This window comes from Cyprinus carpio, chromosome A14 (assembly GCF_018340385.1).
Source record: "Cyprinus carpio isolate SPL01 chromosome A14, ASM1834038v1, whole genome shotgun sequence".
Taxonomy (NCBI): domain Eukaryota; kingdom Metazoa; phylum Chordata; class Actinopteri; order Cypriniformes; family Cyprinidae; genus Cyprinus; species Cyprinus carpio.
Window position 1 is genome coordinate 16,828,344 of NC_056585.1, and position 20,430 is coordinate 16,848,773.

The 20,430-nt window shown below is 37.3% G+C and overlaps 1 protein-coding gene across 9 annotated transcripts in view; it reads right to left on the reverse strand.

Moving 5' to 3' along the window:
• Positions 1-20,430, reverse strand: part of LOC109072451 (phospholipid-transporting ATPase IA-like) — a 124,144-nt gene that overhangs the window by 62,588 nt on the left and 41,126 nt on the right. For 2 of the 9 annotated variants that reach the window (XM_042770073.1, XM_042770070.1), the window contains exons 5-16: positions 19,227-19,272; positions 18,767-18,807; positions 17,629-17,702; positions 13,672-13,741; positions 13,420-13,547; positions 12,902-13,013; positions 12,654-12,819; positions 12,338-12,343; positions 8,659-8,786; positions 6,862-6,939; positions 5,961-6,049; positions 1,867-1,911 (exon numbers count right to left, since the gene is read on the reverse strand). In XM_042770073.1, coding sequence (XP_042626007.1) covers positions 1,867-1,911; positions 5,961-6,049; positions 6,862-6,939; positions 8,659-8,786; positions 12,338-12,343; positions 12,654-12,819; positions 12,902-13,013; positions 13,420-13,547; positions 13,672-13,741; positions 17,629-17,702; positions 18,767-18,807; positions 19,227-19,272 — 983 coding nt within the window. Of the gene's footprint in view, positions 1-1,866; positions 1,912-5,960; positions 6,050-6,861; positions 6,940-8,658; positions 8,787-12,337; positions 12,344-12,653; positions 12,820-12,901; positions 13,014-13,419; positions 13,548-13,671; positions 13,742-16,004; positions 16,079-17,628; positions 17,703-18,766; positions 18,808-19,226; positions 19,273-20,430 lie in introns of those variants that run through there. The other 7 variants (XM_042770077.1, XM_042770069.1, XM_042770072.1 and 4 more) reach the window with 6 other exon arrangements.

The window sequence follows — 20,430 nt, forward strand, 5'->3', positions numbered from 1 at the left end:
CTTGCCATAACAGGCAACCCTGTCCTTTCAGGAATCACTATGCATGCTTTTATTCTTGCTTGACACATGCAACTTCTGCATACATTCGAAAAAATAATGTTTCAATTAATACTGCATAGCGTGCAATTCATTTAAATTTGCGAAACCAAAGTTTACTTGATCTATTTGTATTAAGAGTGCACCCCCCACCCCAACAGAATTTCTTGCAGTTAACAAGTTAACATAGCATTCATGTACTGCTCACTAGTTTGTCAAAGGGATGGCTTACAAAAAATTTCACCTTCAAATAATTTCAAACTTGTACGAATTCTGCAAACACAAAAGATGATATTTTGAAAAAGTATGTGAAGTGTTTTTTTTTTTTTTTTTTGTCAATGGCAGTCAATGGGGTCCAAAAGTTATACAGGTTTGAAAAGACAAAGGTGAAAATGTTCATTTAGGGTGAACTATGTTTTTGACTGAAAGAGATTCTTTCACATGTATAATTTTACTGAGTTTTACTCAATTTTAGGATACCACTGTAGAAAGTTAGAAAGTTAATATTAATTATTTCCCCCAGTTGCACAGTGTAAATTGTGAATTGCATGCACTAAAAAAGTTGACAGAATGCACTTTCTGTACATGTTTTGCACTACTTGAGTTACATATACGTGTTCATTTAATAAAAAGCAGTACATGATCACTTGGTCTAGAGTTTTTTTATTATTTAAATGTAAATGCAAACATATCGAGATATATATTGAATATCGTAAACATTTTGACAAAATCGAGATATATATATTTTTTTATATATCGCCCAGTCCTAACTGACAATACTCATTAGTACATTATTGCAATAATTTCCATTTTAGCATTAATACTGTATATTGTAATATTTATTGTACATGCTAATTAAAATTCATTGTACTACAGTAATGTTTTACTGTAATCTTATAAAATGTAAATAATACATATTTAGCAATGCAGTAAATGAGAATTTGTCTTTGTGTCTATAATTCTGTTCCTTTTTTTTGCACTTGCACAAAATATAATTTCTTATTTCTTCTTATTTGGAGTGAAATTTGGTCCAGACAGATTCACCCAGATAAAGTGATACGACTGGATATCAGTAAGAGTTTCTACTTCTCATATGCTCTGGGGAGAACATCTCTGCTGCTCTAAGAAATATTTCAGTAATACCCAAGTGGGAAGTTAAATTTTCAAGTTGGCGCTTCATTCATATTTTTTCCAGTGTTGTCTAAAATTAATGTGTCTTAAGTTTGGCTGTTCTAGTTACAAATCGTAAAGTGTGTCATGACATGGCATAGATGGCGTTGTACCCTAATGGTTCAGGATCTGGGCTGCTCACAGGTTGTAAATTCAATCCCATGAAAACCTGACTCATGAGCTGGAGACTGATCACAAATCTCCTTGATTCATCACAGTGTCCTTTAATTAGATCTTTATCTACAGGTTACATGGGGGACTTTCCCAGCAACTAATAGTAGACAGAAATCTGAAAGAGTTTGCTAAATTACATAAAAATTACTTAAATGTACAGTAAACAAGTTGGTGCTGAGAAATCAAAGAGAATCTGGCCTCACACTACAACAGAAAATACCTGATGCTGTTTTTACCATACAGTACAGCCCAAAACAACAGAGATTAATCAGATTTAATCAAACAAGCACAGCACAGAGGACAACAGCTCATCATTAATTCACATTCAACATTCATCTGCTTCACACCAGTTTAGGGTCACACCATGCTGACAAAGTCTACTAAACAACCACATCACAAGAAAAGGGCTCAAACCACATTTCCAACAAGGCGTCATGGTCACATCACAGAAGCATAAAACAAATAGCCAATGGTGTTGGTCCTTACCAGTCCTCCTCCGCAAAACTACCATCCTCAACTTCAGCTGCATGACTGTTGGGTGGAGTGAAGAGAGTTACAGACAGAACAGAACAGAAATGACCATGTTTACCCTGCATTTCTGCCACTGCAGATGGATCAAGAAAATCCTAATTATATTTTCCAAACATTCTGCAGAGGCAAAGAAGTTAAGCAAAATTAGACCAAATAAAATAAGAAAAGGATTTTTGAGTGATGTAAGAATGCTGATCCAAAATAAGTAATTAAAAATACATTCACTGTAAGGCAAAACTCTTATGTGAATATTTATCCGTAGCAATCATCCAACAATGTAGCAGATTTAATACAACAAATCTCACACATGAACTTGAAGGGTAAGGGAGTATGACTAGCCAAGCACAAATCCAAGTTAAGACAAATAATCAGGTGAATGCTGGAATAGCTACATTATCTTCTAGCAATATAAAGATTAGTGAGAGAAGCCAGTGCTAGTAAAGGGGGCAAGGATGAAGTGCTGGCTGCTAAACTGTGTCTGCTGGGATATGGAGACACAGCCACTGCTGCCGGCTTGACAGCAGCCAATTATTCTCACGTCTCTGCTCCGATCAACAGATTTGGGCGTTGAGGGCTTAGTTAATTGTAATACAAGTGGACACTGGCCTGATCAAGTGTTTAAGGACCAGAAACTGGTGAGGGAAGGAGTTAGACAAAAAAAGCAATGTGTGTACTATGACACAAAGGGAGAACGGCATGCTAGAAAAATAAAAGAGCAGTAAATGAAGTTCTTTCTGAAAAATGAGTGCCATGTGTCTAATGGTATTATTTGTGCCAACCACAGTATCATGGTTTGTGAACATGTACCATATAAAGTTATTCTTTGAATTCCCCTTTGCATGAAGTACCATGAAAATACAGTACCATGGTACATGAATGTGGAAATCATCAAAAAAGCATTAGCATTGACCCTATTGCTTCATGCTTTATGTGGCATATTTCAAACCTAAATTATGACTTGAGAAAAACTATAAAAACAAAAGACAGGTTGACTGGCCATGCACATATCGGACTCATATGTAGCATCAGCCTCAGGGGGAAGAGAACTGTTTAGCACGCTGAAACAGAAGACCTGCTTTATAGCAGGGGGGAACAGTGCATTTACGCTAATATAGGCCAACACAAGTCCTGCAGGTATTAGACTCAACGACTTCTTCACCATCCAAACAAAAGAGATTTCTGCAGACGGGTGGCACTTGGCCTTTTAAACAAACATGCTTTAAAACTGACAAATGCTAGCTGTGTCAGGCCATTTGGGTTGTTACTGAGAAAAAGAGCCTTGAGAAGAGAGAGAGAGAGAGAGAGAAAAAAAAGAAGAAAATAGATGCAGCAGGGTTCCTGAGAGACTTGCATGAAAGGATCCTGCAGAACTGCACTACCTCAGCTCACTTTAAAGAGACACTCTCAAAAGTACTTTTTAAAAAGTAGGTGGAGCCTAGTTGGTAAAGATCATGGCTATTCATGTTGCAGATTCAAACATGTTGCAGAGTTGGTATCAAGACCACACCCAAAATAGACCTCGAGGCCTAGATCCAGCTCCTTGAGTCAAACACACATACACACAAAGACAGAGTAATGAACTGAAATCATAGTTGAAATCAGTCCTTCTACTTCCTTCTCAATCATCAGTGTATTACATTGCATAGTTTTGCCCCCCACAAGCTATCAGAATTTTATCTTACATTTTAGCCATATAAATGACAGCAACAGCACCAAATTGCATAGTTTTTGCTCTGTTCCATAGATCTGAATACATCTGAAAACCATACTCTCTTATATCATACTTTTTTCTGTATACCATGCCAGTTGTTTCAAATATGATACACAACAAAAAATCACATATGCTCACACAACAATTGACAAACAAGCCACAAAAGTGGAGTAAACAGCACATTACCATCTTGTTTGTCAATCATCCAATGCTTCTGCCAGAATCTACACTCTATGTTGAGTATTATGCCAAGATAGAGCCAGGCTACATACGTCACTGTGTTTTTTGCAAGTTGCAAAAGAGATGGGTCCAGTGGAGACCCTGATGTAGGCCTACAAGTAAGTGGAGGAAAAGATGAAGATTTGGCAAAGAAAAGTACGTGCAAATTACCATCCATAAAAAACTGCTCAGCTTTACAAGCCAAACACAGCCATTATAGTCCAAAATTTGTAATACCAAAAGCAAAAAAATAATACAGAAAAAAAATATCAGATACAATAATTCCTTTAGTGCTGATGGCTGAAGAGCACTTTGGCCATCATGTCTTCATGAAAGCTCATTACATTAATTAACATCTTCACCCAAAGGGAAAACTTCATTAACTACTGCTCTATTTAATTAGCTGTGCAACGTAACACAAGTGGAAAGGATGAGAGGTCTTTTGGGGGGGGGCAACACATCACACCCTTTTATGAGAATGTCAAATCATTGTTGTACACGAGACATATGACTATAAATTAAAACGAAAGCATTCAAGTCTATTGTACAGTGCTGTTATTGTTAACAAACTAAAACTATTAAAATCTTTGCTAACTGAAAAGTGAAAAAATAAAACTTAAATATTAGAAACGTTTGCTTGGCACTTAACAAATAAAATAAGATTAGGTTGCTTAGGATTAAGACATGTGGTAATAAAATCGCAGAAATTCAAGAAATTCAACTCAGAAGTAACACAAAAGACATAAAAGACAAGGTCTAGTGGAAAGACGTCAGCTTGTCTCAGCATTAACACCAGAACTCCACCACGCTACACTAGCAGCATGTTGGTTTTTCCAGTCCAACAAACATGTCAAGTCAAAAATCTAGGCTATATTTCACTTCAAACCCTTCCTTTGGGCTTGCACCAAGTTTCCCCACTCACTGTAAGAAAAGATGTCACGCTTCAAAAACATCAATGACTTGGTGTGGTGCTACACTCACTCCGACGCCCAGCAAGAGGAGAGGAGGAGGGATCATCAAACAGGACAAAGTTTATTTGAAGCTGGTAAAAGATGGCATACATATTCATGAGGTGGAGGAAAAGGACTTGCTTCTGAAATACAGGCTAGTTTGCAAGCGTCAAAGAGCCGTGAACATACTTGTGAGAGATTAAACAGGTACCGCGCCGACTTCACCAAATCATAAGCAGAGGGATTCCTCCTCTGCACAGACAGATTTATTCTATTTATTTGTATCTAGTACTGCCTTGGAAGCACTAGCACTGGAAATGCAAATCTAGTTCAACATAACGACTTTAATATTTCCAGTGAGAGTCTTTTCCTTTAAGTGTCACAGAGGAAGTGTCTTTTGAACCTCCTCATCTCAGAAGAGTTTTAATTGAGCTAATAGGATTAATGTTGCTCCTAATGCTGGATTGCAGATCATTTAGATCCAGCTCTGATATTGCCACCATATGCTTTATTCTCCGAATGCAGAACATAAAGAGACACCATTAGACAAGAATGTGAACATTAGGCTGTATTTTGTGATGGTTGGCATGTCTGTGATATGATCTGAAGTCCTTGTAAATATCCAATAAGCTCAGTGCCGTGGCCTCGACGTGACCTCGCCGTGACCTCGCCCAGAGCGCCTCATCTTTCGTAAACTGCTTACCATAAACATCACTGTTGTCATAAAATCTATCCGGTGAGAAGGGAAAAACAGATACCGAAGAGAGCTAAGCCATCTTATATTGTTTCATCTGCCACATGCTAAGCACACTGATGAACATTTCTTCAAATATACACTCGCATAGTGTCAGCTGCAGCACAGTGGAAATCTCACCTTTCATAACATTTTAGGCTAATGAATACAACTGTTTCTAATAAAATCTAGTTTTAGAACACATTTATATATTCATGCTCCATAAAAATGTCCTAAGTTAGACAAATGCATTGTTCCTAAGCATGTAAAAAAAGAGGAAGAAAACCTGCGAGTCCCCTTCTCTGATATTTATAGAATCGCTCTGGCTGTGCAGGGAAGCATCGAGGCAGCTGCTAACAAGGGAGCTGAGGACAAGACAGCTAGAGCCAGATGTACATTCTACAGATTATGAAAGCAGAGTGAAACAGAGCCTTACCCGTAGGCCACGCCTGCAACTGTGCACTTCTTAAACTGCATGACATTGCAGGTCAGGGTGCCTGTCTTGTCTGAAAAGATGTACTTCACCTGGATTATGGAAAGAGAAAGCAATAAATAAATTAGGTAGTTACACTTAAAGCAAATATTTTCAACGCATTTTACTTCCATAATGCAACTTATTCTGTATGAAACAGAATATTCTACACAAAAAGGGAAGGACTTGATTTAATGCATTAGGAATAAACTAGATTGTGAACAGTGGGCCATTAGGCTGTATTCCACATTTTGAAATCTGCTACAGATTACATTTAACAGTGTTATTAAATAATTAGTGTTTTCAGTGATTAACTTAAAATGAGCATTACACGATAGCAAAGTTGATCTACAAGATAAAAACTGGGGAACTGAAGAGGAACAATTAAATATCCAATATTGGCAAACAATATTGATAAATTAAACCATTTTAATAATGGTAAATAATCAATATGGAATCAACACAATACAGTTCAAACGTTTGTGGTCATTAAGAATCTTTTTGAAAGAAGTCTCTTATGCTCACCAAGACCATATTTATTTGGTGAAAAACAAAAACAGTAATACTATGAAATATTCTAACATAAAAGAACAGTTTTCTATTTTAATAGAATTTTAAATAGAATTTTTAAAGCTGCAATTTCTCCAGGCTTTAGTCTCACATGATCCTTCAGAAATCGTTCTTATATGCTGATTTGGTGCTCAAGAAACATTGCTGATTAACAGTATTAATGTCAACTGAACAGTAGTATATATTATGCATAATTGCATGAAATGTGATTTTACAAATATAAATCAAATGTAAAAGTTTTTATTTGTTTTTCATTTTCATTTGGTTTATTTCTGGATGTGAGTGTAAGCAGTACCTGTCCCAACTCCTCATTCAGGTTTGATGTCCGGGCCATAGCTGGTGTGTTGGTGGCTTCATACAGCATGTCAGTGTCCTAAAATACAGCGCAACACCAGGCAGAATTTTCTATTATTACCTTGCCATCTGGACTCCAAAACATAAATGTACCACTCTAAACAACTCTTTTCATACTCTGTCGATCAAAACAAGAGGAATGAAACTTCCACTCAAAGGTCTTGCCATTCGATGGGAATTCACAAATCTAGACTGCATCTAAAAGCGGTGTCTGTTTGCTTTAAGTAGGGATGCACCGGTTGACCGGCCGTAAATCGGAACAGGCCGGTTTTTGCTTAAAATACGCGATCGGCAATCGGCCGGTTTTCGGTCTTTTTCCGGCCGATTTTTCCGGAAGTGCGCCCGCGTGCACAGACCATTGTAATCATTCGCTATCATGTCATTTGTGTGGCAGTATTTCGAAATCTGTGCGCAGGACACGGGCAGTCGTTCAGCACTGGAAGTGCAGAGCTACATGTCTGAGGCACAGACAGCAGGAAGCGAACAGCTGTTGGTGTACTGGCGCACAAATAAGAGCCCCTTTCCTGCACGAAATAAAGCTGCGCGAGCGTACTGTTGCTGTCCGCGCTCTACACAAGCGGAGATAGTGAAGGGACGTTCAGCTCAACTTCTCGCTTGTTGGATGAGAAACGAAACTGTCTAAACGGAATTTTTTTTTTTTTTGTAAAGTAGAACTTGCATACACGTTTGAAAAGCCAGAAGTAAACGTCAGTTCTGTATAGGATGTTTATTTTTATTTTACCTTAAAATTACATCGACTTAATTTGATTTAAAAATCACCTGCTGTAGCACATTGAAAAAAAGTGTTTCATTCATCCAGTTATAACATTTTAGTGTAATGAATCACATCTATATATTTTTTTAACTTGAGCCAATAGTTATTTATTTTTCATTGGCTCAAGTAAAAAATATAGATGTGAATCATTACCCTATTTTTTTTTTTAATTGGATGAATGAAACACTTTGCATCTTTGTTTTATTCGCACCAACGTTGTTTGATTTTAACATTTTGGAATAATTTATTTATATAGCATACTTTTATTTAGTCTCACTGGTAAAGACCTTTTTTTTTTAATTTAAAACCAAATTTAAAAACTAAAATACTGAATGCTGATTAAGAAACATCTTATTGAATGTCTGTTGATTGTGTTGTTTGGACTGTAAAACTATGCAGTTTTTGCCATTAATTTCACATGGTTACAGTTAATCTTTTAATTTAAGGCCAGTTCTATGTAGTTTCAACACAATTCAAAAATAAAGGCTAAATGCTGATGTCTGTACCATCTATGTTTGTATTGAATGTAGGCTACTTACTGTGCAGTTACTGCCGTTAATTTCAGATGGTTACGGTTATCGTTTCCAATAGCCAAAAGCCAGTTTGGCCTATTAAATACCAAATAAACATCTTGTTTATGCACACTTTCCTTCTTTCTTGTTTGTTGCTTAAAGATAAAAAAAAATAAAAAATCGGAAATCGGTATCGGAATCGGCCAGTTTGCATTTAAAAAATCGGTATCGGAATCGGCCAAGAAAAATCAAGATCGTGCATCCCTAGCTTTAAGCCCCCTGCCCCAAATCCAATTTTGGCATCTTTAAATGGGTTATTTTGATAAAACTCCACTTTCGTTTGGGCTGTGAAGTTTTCTGGGATTGGCCCTGGAGGTTTAGGCAGTCTACATTTCAAAGACAGCAGATTCATGACACAGACAGAGCTCTCGGGGTTCAGCCTCACACTCACCCAGTTGATGAAGAAAGCCTGGACGAACTTGATGACCTCTAGAGTCACCAGAAGACTGATGGGAATCAGATTGTTGAAGAGGATGATGAACGTGAGGAAGTTCAGGCCAAAGTTGGCTGCTCCACCATCTGGAAAAAGAAAAGCGAGGAGAGAAAGAGGTAATAAGGTGACAGACAGTTTTCTGAGCTATGAAAGGCATTATAGGATGGGGTGGATTGGGGAAAAATGATGGAAGGACAATAATGCCACAAGCTCATCTGGTCTAATCTACAAAGTTTCCACAATGCTCCACTAGTGTTGTGTGAGCGTTGTGCAAACACTATACTCTAAAGTTATACAGTACAACTCTTCCAACCCAATCTCTCCAATAAGCCTCTAACCTACAAATGTACATTTAATTTTCAAATTAGGTCTTCCTTAATCAGTAGCTAAACTGAGACTCGATTCTTTGATGTCATAGCGGCAGCCTTGGCAATATGGGTAAGATTCAAAGCAACACATTATCCCACAATGCACTGGAGGTGGGTGATCATGATTTCCAATCTTAATCAAAAACCAAATTTAACAAAGAAAGAAAAGTGTAATCAGTAAAACCAAGACCACAGACACAAGACCGTACACACAGTGTTAAAGTCAACATGAAACAACATTCACAACCCATTTTACTTTGTGACATATGCCCATGTTTAAAAGGATCTTCAAAGAGAGAAATATATTAAAACTCTAACTATTAGCAAGATCTAAAAAACAACATTACATACAACAGTAGCCTTAAACAAAAATAAAATTCTAATTTGGGTAAATATGGGAGTCACTGAATTGTATTTTAGAATATAATTTTTGGCTATTGGTTAACATTAAACACTGATGAAACGTTCATAGTAAGCCCAAGAACATTTTTTTAATAAAGTAAATGGGTTCTTTTTGACTTCATGTTGTCTTTAAGGACAAATAAAAAGCTTTACCTGGGGGGTCCACAGAATGCAATAATTCTCTTTCTGAGCAGTTAGGAGAGGGAGTGCTTTTCTCATAAAGAGTCATAGAACTAGAGAGGACATACAACTACTATTGGAACTGACTTACGGAGAGAGGAAGAGGATTTGGCTAGTGGTGGGAAGGAAGACAATCAGTTTGGATGTTTCAATGTAAAGGAGGGAGACCAGTCTAAAGTACCTTCCTATCAAATGGAGCCGAACAGGGAGATGTGACATTTAGAGAGATTTCAATAATTCAGAAGGTCTGAAACATGGTACAAGTAATACCAAACAAAACTTGACCATGTCTTGCTTGTCGGTTGAAGACCTTTCCTGTTGGAAGATTTTTGGATGCAAACTACTAAATTCAAGGAAGAACTTGTTTCCTGACTACTGAACAATCATTCTAGTCTTGAAAGTGAAAAACTAAACCCAACAAAGACCAAGTTGGCAATAAAGCAGACTACTTCTCTGTATTCGACAGGCTACAGTAAACAAATGCAACTCTAATCGCTAACCTTCTCCAGTGCACATGCTCACACGATATAGTGAAGCAGCAGAAGATGCAGCACCATCTCTCTCAGCTACTGCAGGTCCAGTGACATCAGTGCAGCAAGGAGTCGTGCTGCGGGGTCAGCACTTCTCAAGACACCCATTTGTGCAGCACGAAACCTGCTACCTTTTATTATATGGTCAGGAGTTCAACATGGGTGACTGTTATTGCAGGTGGCGTGAATGCATAACAAATGACTGTTGCTCAAGTGCTCTGGAGGCCCACCTGCATAGAGCCACATGCCTTGGTTTGGATATACTGGGACAGAAGCACAGTAAAATATCACAGGGGTTCAAAGTCAAATGAATTATTTATGATGAATAATTACTCATCTGCCTGAAGTGTGCAACCCTCAGACTAATGAGTGGAAGGTGTGTATCCGTCACACTCAGCGTACGCCTGCTAACCCAATCTAGAACCCTTTTTACCTCTAGCCTAGGGATGAACCATATTATGATATCCAGCAGAAAAAAAAAACAAATAGATCCAAACATGCCCAAAAGGTCAAGAGATAGCTGGTTAGCGTGACTCAGTTAGCTACCTGATGTCAAAACTACACCATCTGGTTGCATAAAGAATTTTTCTCCATTGACAGCCATTCAGAAGGCTGTATTCTGACTAATTTACATTTTGAAATGTACTTGTGCAACTGCCATTGAAATGAACAGAAATGCTACATGGATTCACTACCATTCAAAAAAAAAAAAAAAACCTTTTGGTAGTATAGCCCCCTCCAGGTATTATTAACCCTAATCATCTTATCATGAACCCTTGATTATAGCACTGACTGAAAAGCAGGAAGCCTCCTTGGTTTATAAAGTAAATATGATCTGCAAAAGCATGTAAACAACAAATCAATGCCACCTCTCCCTTTTACAGCTCCACTAGGAGGGCAAACAACAAACATAAAAAACAGAGTCTCCCTCCTTTAGAGGAATAATCAATTTGATGATGGATACCTGCTTTATGACCTCAATGTTCCCCCACATGGCACCCAACACCATTGTTATTTCCTTTCCAAATGACCGCGCTGGATATGAATGATTACACATGGAACCCCGAATCCAAGGAGGTGCTTCTCAACATTTGACGACATTTTCAATGAGCCCTCAGAGCTACCAAGAAGGGAACCATGTAGGCCATAAAACAAGCTGCGATCGATTCGGACACAAACAGCCCCTCCTATTTAAATCAAGAGTAATGATGGTGGTGACACATTAATCAATTTGCAAGCATCTCCTGCCACAAATATAACACATTGTTTATTTTCCTCTTTTTCAATTACCTGCAATGCTCAAGGCATGCAACAGATGTGTTGCCATCACTGCTCATTAAAAATTAAAGGCAGTGTTGTATTTCTTAATATCGTACTTTTATAATCCAAACATTAAACCTATTAGCTTTGATTTGCTCATCTTCTCCAGAGCTGGGCCTTTTCTGCCTCATCTGTCAGCACCGGTATAACAAACACAGCTGAACGAGGAGGTGGGTAAGAGGAAATCACGGTTTGAAATCCAGGGTCTTCTGCAGAGGAACACATTTCAAACTCTTGCTCTGACAGCGCCCGTGGGTAACTCGCTTCTGTCCACGTGTGTTTCTATGGGTTCAAGGCTTACTGTCATGGCTCATTTGTTAGGCACGCATGAAAGGACGCTGGTGCGGTCGAAGCTGGAGCTTGCAAAGTGTTTAACATGTCACCAAAATAAAGAAAGGGAAGGCACATTTTTGACATCAGGCATTTAGAGTCTATACCAGGGATCCTCAAATCTGGACCTTGAGATCCACTTTCCTGCAGAGTTTAGCTCTAACCCTAATCAAATAGACCTGAGCATATACTAATCAATGTCAATCAATGTCTTTGGGATCATTAGAAAATCACAGGCAGGTAACTTTGATCAGGGTTGGAGCTAAACTCTGCAGCGCATTGGACCTCCAGGGCAAGGTTTGGGGAACCCTGGTCTATACAGTGTAGAGCTGGAAGGGAAAAACCTATCATTGGACTCCTGGTGTGTGTGCGGTCCTCTGCAATTACCCTCTCAAAGTAGGGCAACCATATAAGTGGCTTCGGTAGCTTAGCAAAAGCTGAGCTTCAGTTAGGGGTTAGTAAGGAGGGGTCATTCACAGATGGCCAACAGTTTTAAATGGTTGTTACCTGGAGCTGTTAAGAAAATGACAACAACAAAGAAACAAAACACAAACCAAACAATGTTAGAAAGGAAGCTGATAACAAAACCAACGAAAAAAAGAAGCACAGCAGCGTTTGTGATATTCAACCATTTATACATTCACGAGTCTATGCATATTAGAACTAAAAGGGAAAAGTTCTTATTTCCCTTTTTATTGACAAATATTCACATATGCTATGCATATTTGTTTACATAGAGGGAACGGAAAAAAAAAAAAACGTAAGCACACATAGACGCGCAAGCGGTCTAGCATGACAGAAGGAAAGGGGGTCTGGTTCTTACAGTTGAGGTCCATGTACCAGGCGTCATTGCCGTACTGGTACTTCCAGATGGTCTGGCCGATGGAGCAGACCAACGAAATGGCCAAGAGACAGCCGAAAAGCACGAGGATCTGAAAGTTGGTGATACGCTCCACGTTGGAAAGCTTCAGAGGGGGGGACGTGGAGTTCTGGAGACACAAAACATGACGGTTTCTCAGATTGAAGCTGGATTTAGGATACGACTGAAGTGGACTGAAGCACACAAATGACCTGCATGAGTTTGGTGTCGTGTCCTGTGTAGACCACGATACCGTGGACCCACTGTGTGTTCCTGAGTTGTGCTCCTCTCAGCAAGATCTGATCAGGGCCGAGTGGTACAGTGCTAAATATGGAGCCAACATAACAATTGATGCGATTTGAACATTTTAAACAATAAACACCACTTAAAGGATAAGAGATGCAGATAACTGCACGGAAGGAGGTTAAATGAAAACACAACAAATATGATATTTGATAGCTGATAACAAATATAAGTATATATTTTTTCCTTCCAAAATATCAATAACCTACTAAAACTGCCTTAAAGTATCAATGAGACATTTTCATTCAGATCCTTCCTGCTGAAATTAACTTGTCTCATGCTCATCAGTATTTCAGACTAAGGAAATACAAGGCTGAAATCAGCCTGAACATATCTGTCATGGATTCTGCTTTTCTTTCATTCACCTCAAGCCAAATTTTACCTTTACACTTTATCACTCACACTCTGTCTGTCAATTTTCTCATACCTGTGTCCATCCAGGCGAATATTCCCCACAAACTCATATAGGTGTCTGTTGGGAGTCTCACATTCCATCCGTCCAGAGAGACGCATTAGACTGTCAATGTCCTTGATGTCCGCAGTGATCTGTAGACCCTGGGTATAAAAAATAAAATAAATTCACTTAGTAATAAAATTCACACTGATAAACCATCGGGCAGAATTGTAAGGAATCACTAATAACAGCAGTTATGATATGGGGGAAAAAAGCTAAATTCACCTGTCTGATCTTGAGATTTGTTTCTCCATCTAGATTTGAGGTCTCAATGTAGCACATTCCTTGAGGTTCACTACAATAAACAACACCATTATGAAAAAAAAATATTTTTTTTTTAAATATTTTAATACACCATGAAGATATATGGCTCCACCAGTAGAATACTTTACAGTTAACTGAAATATATAAGAAATACAGTAATATTAACTTATACTTTTCAAAAGTTTGGGGTCAGTAAGTTTTTTTTTTTAACAATTATTTAGCAAGGAAATATTAAATTGATCAAACGTGACAGCAAAGACATTAATAATGTTACAAAATATTTCTATTTCAAATAAATGCTATTCATTTGTGCTTTCTATTCAAAGAATCCTGAAAAAATATATATCAAGGTTTTCATAAAAATATCAAGCAGCACAATTGTTTTCAGCTGTGATAATAATAAATTGCTCTTGAGCAGCAAATGATTTCTGAAAAAATTATTTAAAAAACAAAAACATTGTACTGACCCCAAATTTTTGAACAATAGTGTATCTTAAAAGAATTTAGCACAGCCTAGCCAATCATGTAAAATAGCTAAATGGCATTGGCTAAAAACATGTAACTAATGTATTTCAAGTTTCAAACATAATAACTAAAGTTTTTTTGTTTTTTTTTTTACATCAAACAACACCACACAGCTAAATGAAGCCCCATAATCAAAGATGCCTTGTTTTCCAGAGCTACCTCAGTTTTCTGTTAAAATTGTATTGCTATTATTTATTTTAGTGGGGGAAGTCCACTGGGCAACATATTTCACCCAAACTGCATAAAACACTTTAGAACTTGGTCAAAATATGAAAACCTATAGCTCTAATGGCACTTCTTTAGATACTTTGTTTTGCACTCAGCCATTAGGAAACTTTAACTCAATGCATCTTTGTTTATGGCCATACATTCTGCTGTTTTTTTTTAGTGACATCTTCCACATGCAACAAAGGAAAGATGCAGCACACCAGACAAATGAACATTGAGTGTTAATACTGAAAAGAGCAAAAGCAGGATAGCGAGCTCACAGGGCCAAAGCTGTTACACATCTCTACTTTAATAAATGATAGCAGGAGTGATCAGAAAAGGTCCTCATACTTAAAATGAAAAGTTATCAGAAAGGTATGCTCTGCTTTGGGTCTACATAAAACAAAAATGAATGTCAATACTCATTTCTTCTGTATTTAGTTGTCAAAAATGTAACAAGTCCTAACCAAAACATCATGTTAATCTTGGAGTGAAAAAAAACAACCTTCTCATAGATTCAGTCTAAAACAATGTGATTTACAATAAAGGTTCATCACAATACTGTACATTGTGGTGATGTGACCGCATGCAGAGAGACACATCAGAGTCTGAGCTCCTGCTGAAGCCATGCACTGTGCCAACAGCTTTGACATTTACAGTCACTCAATGGTTCTTTTCTCCAGCTGTGTTAGAGAAGCGCTTTGTTTTTCCTGTGCGCAAAAGCTGACGTATCTTCAATACAAAGCAGAGGTCTGTAATACACGACTCTACAGTTATAGAAAGGGCTTCATCAGTATTTTCTGCTGGGAGTTGAATAGACATTTGTCCACAGTCAACCCATTTTTACTGTGTGCGAATTTAAAAATCTCAAGAAAAAAGGGTGGTCCAACAATGGTGCAAGAGAGGTATTAGTCATGAGATATTCTAAATAGGCCCTTTTACTGCACAATTATCAGACATACTGTATATTGTGGCTGAGCAATATATTGAATATAAAACAAGATATATTCAGGATCATTATTGCTGGTGATACAAAATAAAACCACTGTGAATAAAACAATGATTTAAATGCACTTTTTATTTAGACATTACGTTTCTAGAAAATTAGTTTTGTGATCAATGTCTCACTATTTTTAAATATGAGCCTTTAGAATTTTTTATGAGATTTTACCGAATCACTGACTTCAACTTCAATAGCAAAATGGTATTAGAATTGGTAAATTCAATTAATTTCCATTACATTAATTTGTGTTTCACTGCTTCAAAAGCTTCATTTTTCTTGCACTAAAATGCTTTAGTAAAACATGTGTAGGTAAATGTAGGTAAAATATGTTTATACTGTACTAGTGTATTTCCAAAATACGCTAAAAGTTATATCAGACGGTCTTTGTACTTTTTGAATACTTTGTACTTTTTGAATAGCATTAAAAGCTGACAAAACATAGGATGCAAAAAATAAAAAATTGGAGAGAGCGAAATATTAAAGTAACAGATTCTCTCCACTTGTGCACCACCTTTCCCCTTCCCACCTAGCCCGCATGCAAACCGGAGCTGTTCCTGACCTGGACGACAGAATGATGAGGTCGGCCGGGAGGTGATCTCCATTGGCTGCTCGGACTACCTCCCCTACCGACACTTAATTTACCCAGCAGCCCCCACGCAAGGGGAATGACGCGAGTGAAGTCGGGAGAAGGTTGTTCATCACATGATGTGGGAGGGGAGGGTGAAAGGAGGAGATGAGAGGAGAGAAAAGACATAAGATGGGCAGAGGAGGAAGAGCACACACAACAAGGGAAGAAAGACACAAACACACTAACGTTTAATCTTCACAGAGGAAAAAACACAATGTCCACTGCTCAAAATCCACCAAAGCCAGGCTAAACCACCAGTAAAGTGGGAGAAAACATACAAGCTCTTAGAATTAATACTTGATGACAAATTACTGATATCTGTGGCTGACATAAGCATCTGTAACACCCCAGAACTTTGGGACAACTTAAGAGCTGGCTGGCAAATGGATTTTGACAGTGAAGAGGATAATGTTGAACACCACCTCATCAGGTCAGTATTAATCAATAAGCAAACATCCACTAAAGGAAGTGTTGATTTTGACTTTATTTTTATTTAATAACAACTCTTCTAAAAATTAAACTTGCCATTTATTCACCTCCTTTCATAAAACCCCTATAATGTTTGGGTTTGGCGAGTAAACAATGGCAGAATTTTCAAAACCTTCATGCTTTGTGGATTACAAATAACATTTATATTACCACAACTAGGGCTGGGTGATATATCGAATATTAGCGCATGCAAACACTCGCTCCTCATTGTGGAAGCGCCGCCGCAGATGATCTGAAATACAAACAAGCTGGAGTCTAGCGATCTAAACGAAAGCATCATTCAGCTGGTCTGTGTTCTGTCATGAGATCTCAACTGTACTGTTTGTGATTGTGGTCGCTGTATAAAGGCACTAACTCAATCGCTGTTGTGTGAATAGAGAAACATAGGCTATGGCTATGGAAAAATTTATTATTGTATTATATTTTTCATATGTTTTACCAGTTTTCATAATATAGACAGAGAGAGTGTATAAGTCTTTGGTATTAATATATAAGAAATACCTATGTGCTTCAGCAAATAGCTTCCCATCTGAGAGGTTTTTTTGTGCCTTTTTTGCCACAGAGCTTCTCTTAAACCAGAGACAGTAGACAGACTGTGTTGTTAGCTAAAAACTTGTAAAAAATACTTATCCCAGTTTAATTACTTCCTCCAGTTGCACAGTGTAAATTGTGAATTGCATGCACTAAAAAAGTTGACAGAATGCACTTTCTGTACATGTTTTACACTACTTGAGTTACATATACACATGTTCATTTAATAAAAAGCAGTACGTGATCATTTGGTCTAGAGTTTTTTTACTATTAAAATGCAAATGCAAATATATCGATATATATATCGAATATCGTAAAAATTTTGACAATGTCGAGATATATTTTTTTTATACATCGCCCAGCCCTAACCACAACCACTAACTGATACTATTTGTAATGTCACTGCATTGATTTAGGGCCTTGTTTCAGGGTTATTTGTTATTAGCCAGTTAATCATCACTTCCTTTGGGTGTTGAGTGTGAGACAGGGGCAAAAGGATGGACAAGTTCCCTTCTGATGGCATAGATTTGTCTACCTGGACGACAGCAGAATAACATCTGCTGGTATGAAATCTTTGCCATTAACTTTAACTATGTCGCCAACCACAACCTGTAAAACACAAACTAGTTATCAGTTCAAAAACTTTATAGCAATCTAGCAGTCACTGGCGAGAGTAGAGAAATAACATATTACTAGAGCCAATACATCTGGCTGACATTGGCAAGAACTATGCATTTCATATTAAGAAAGTATTTCGATCCATAAGCCTTCTTTTGAGACTAGCATTTAAAATTAGGCCATTTAATCAAACGTATTCTCTGTGATATCCACAAATAAACAATTTATCTTTTTGGATTTGCATTTTTAATCATCTTACTAGCCATAATCCATTAGAAGTGGATTAGCTGCTATTTTGAATCAAAGTGGAGAGCTACTTAAATATGCATGAGTTTATATACAATTTATAAGTATCAAAAATTCATTATTCATACTGTACACTATTTCAAAGTGTGTCACAATGTGGCTTAATAAAAGGATGGGTGACAAGAAGCCTGGCTCTGGTTTGAATAGAATAGATTTAATGAGAGCTAAAGCAGAATCATATTGTACCTCACTGTCCATTCTAGCAGCTCCAGAAAATAATATACTAAAAGGACACAACTATAAGCAGTCATAGTGGACATCACATCCTATTCTGTGCCACGGTGAGGTCACCAGGGCACAAGTTAATGCACTCTCACAGATGTGCACTAATATAGCAAATGCTAATGATTGCCCAGTCACCAGGTAATTATATCTCCAGCCATTTCCTTTTGCACTCACCTTATAATATGGACTGTGTCTTTCTGTCAGGGTAATCAGCTCTACTCTCTAATAACACATTGAAAAGCTGCTCTGTTTCTATATTAAGATCTCTATGGAGACCGCACATAAGCTGCGGCCTGGTAAACAACTCTATCTTGACCTAAAGGATAGAGTCAGGAATCAACAAAAGAAAAAGAGCTGCGAGTAAATTACCCTCTTCGGACAACACCAAAGTTTCTGTTTTCAACACCAGTGGGCATCTTTTATGCATACTCATTTCTCACTCCATTTCTAAGAGTATGTCAACTTATTTTCATGCTGGAACTCAGTGAGGCAATTGGTATGAGAAACAGCATCTGCTGCAGTACCTTCTCCCAGTGTACAATCTCCCAAGCGCCGTTCCTCAATACTATAAGAGAGAGAACGAGAGAAAGATCACCATAACAGAAAAGCATGTAAAGAAAAGATCCACAGACTAATCCACAGAACACAGACTAAGACCCCATGATATAAAAATGCATATATATACACACACATTTAAAGTTGACGGTCTTCTTCTTGCAGGAAAAAGACATGAAAATGACTAATTACTAAATGCTGACTCATTCTGTATTTATGGCTGTGTCCAATTTTTTGGCAAATCTAATTTAGGAGGATAGTGCCTAACTAGTAAATCACAGCCAATGACTGAATGAGAAAATTCATGAGTTATTTACATCCCACCTTATCTTTGTTTCAACAGGAAATACTCCAAATCAGGGAAGAAAATCTAATCAGACAAATGTATGGGTTTTTTAAAGACAAACAGTGAACAAACAAAAATCTTACCTTGTGTCTCTTTCTTGTTAACAACACTATCAGCACTGTGACGTTTCTGAAAAAAAAAAGGAAAAAAAATTAATCAAATGAGCCAGATCAAAGCTTTAAATAATATTAGATGGACGGACTTTATGGATTGTATTGCTTTCTTCTAGATGTGCACTATAGAAGAATACTGACACACATATGCACACATAAATATTAGAGACATAAGTACAGCACACATTCAACACAGTCATTAGAAAAAAAAAACAACTAAAACCTCTTAATAAACAAAATAAAAATTCTTTATATAGAGTGATGTTTTACATGTTTAGTGATCAATAAAACGGTGCTTAATGAGATGTTTGTCTATTGAAGTACTCTTTTCTGTCCCAGATTACAAGAGCTGTTTGATCTGCTCTAATCAAGAACCATTCTGAGCTTTTCCATCTCAGAGAGCAAAGGTAAATGAGTGAGACTGATCTGAAAACACTCCATCTCCAGTGCTCTCTGATTGTCTAATTATCCTCCCGGTTAACAAGTAAAATATGTCCAATGTCCCTTCTGTTCGTCCGGGACGACTAGTTTATGTGCTGTTAGGCTCAATGGACATTCATAAGACAACATGAGAGAAACCTGAATAACTTAAAATTATGATACCATGCTTAAAGTGCCACGAGTGCCAGTTAAATAGATGCACATTACATCTGTAAAATAAAGCCATTCATATGTTTACAAACCTTCTCTAATGAAGTTTAGTGTAATGTTGCTACTGACTATGTCCAAATGTAATTTGTTTACATAGACACAATTTATCAAAAAAAAAAAAAATTAAAAAAATTCTAAAAATCTCTGTTGCTTATATACTCTTCATCATAAAAAAATAACATAAAAAGAAGAAGAAATAATTGCAGGCTGCCATTACATGGAGACCACATCTCTCCAGCCTTTCTATATATTCCTTTTCCTCCTCCCTATCTCCTAAAAAATTATATTATATTAAAATAACATTAAATGTGAAAAAGAGCCACATTCATATTACTGAAGAGCTTATTGAGCGGCCCATGTCACATGACCTCTGCAGGAGAAAGAAAAAGTTAGACCGCTCTCAGATCCCATTTATCATCCAAATCAGCTCTGATGCACTGTTGTAGAACTCATTCTTTCTCTTTCTCACTCTCTCCCATCTCCTCTGTTTCTATTTCCCTCACTTTTTCCTTTACCTCAACAT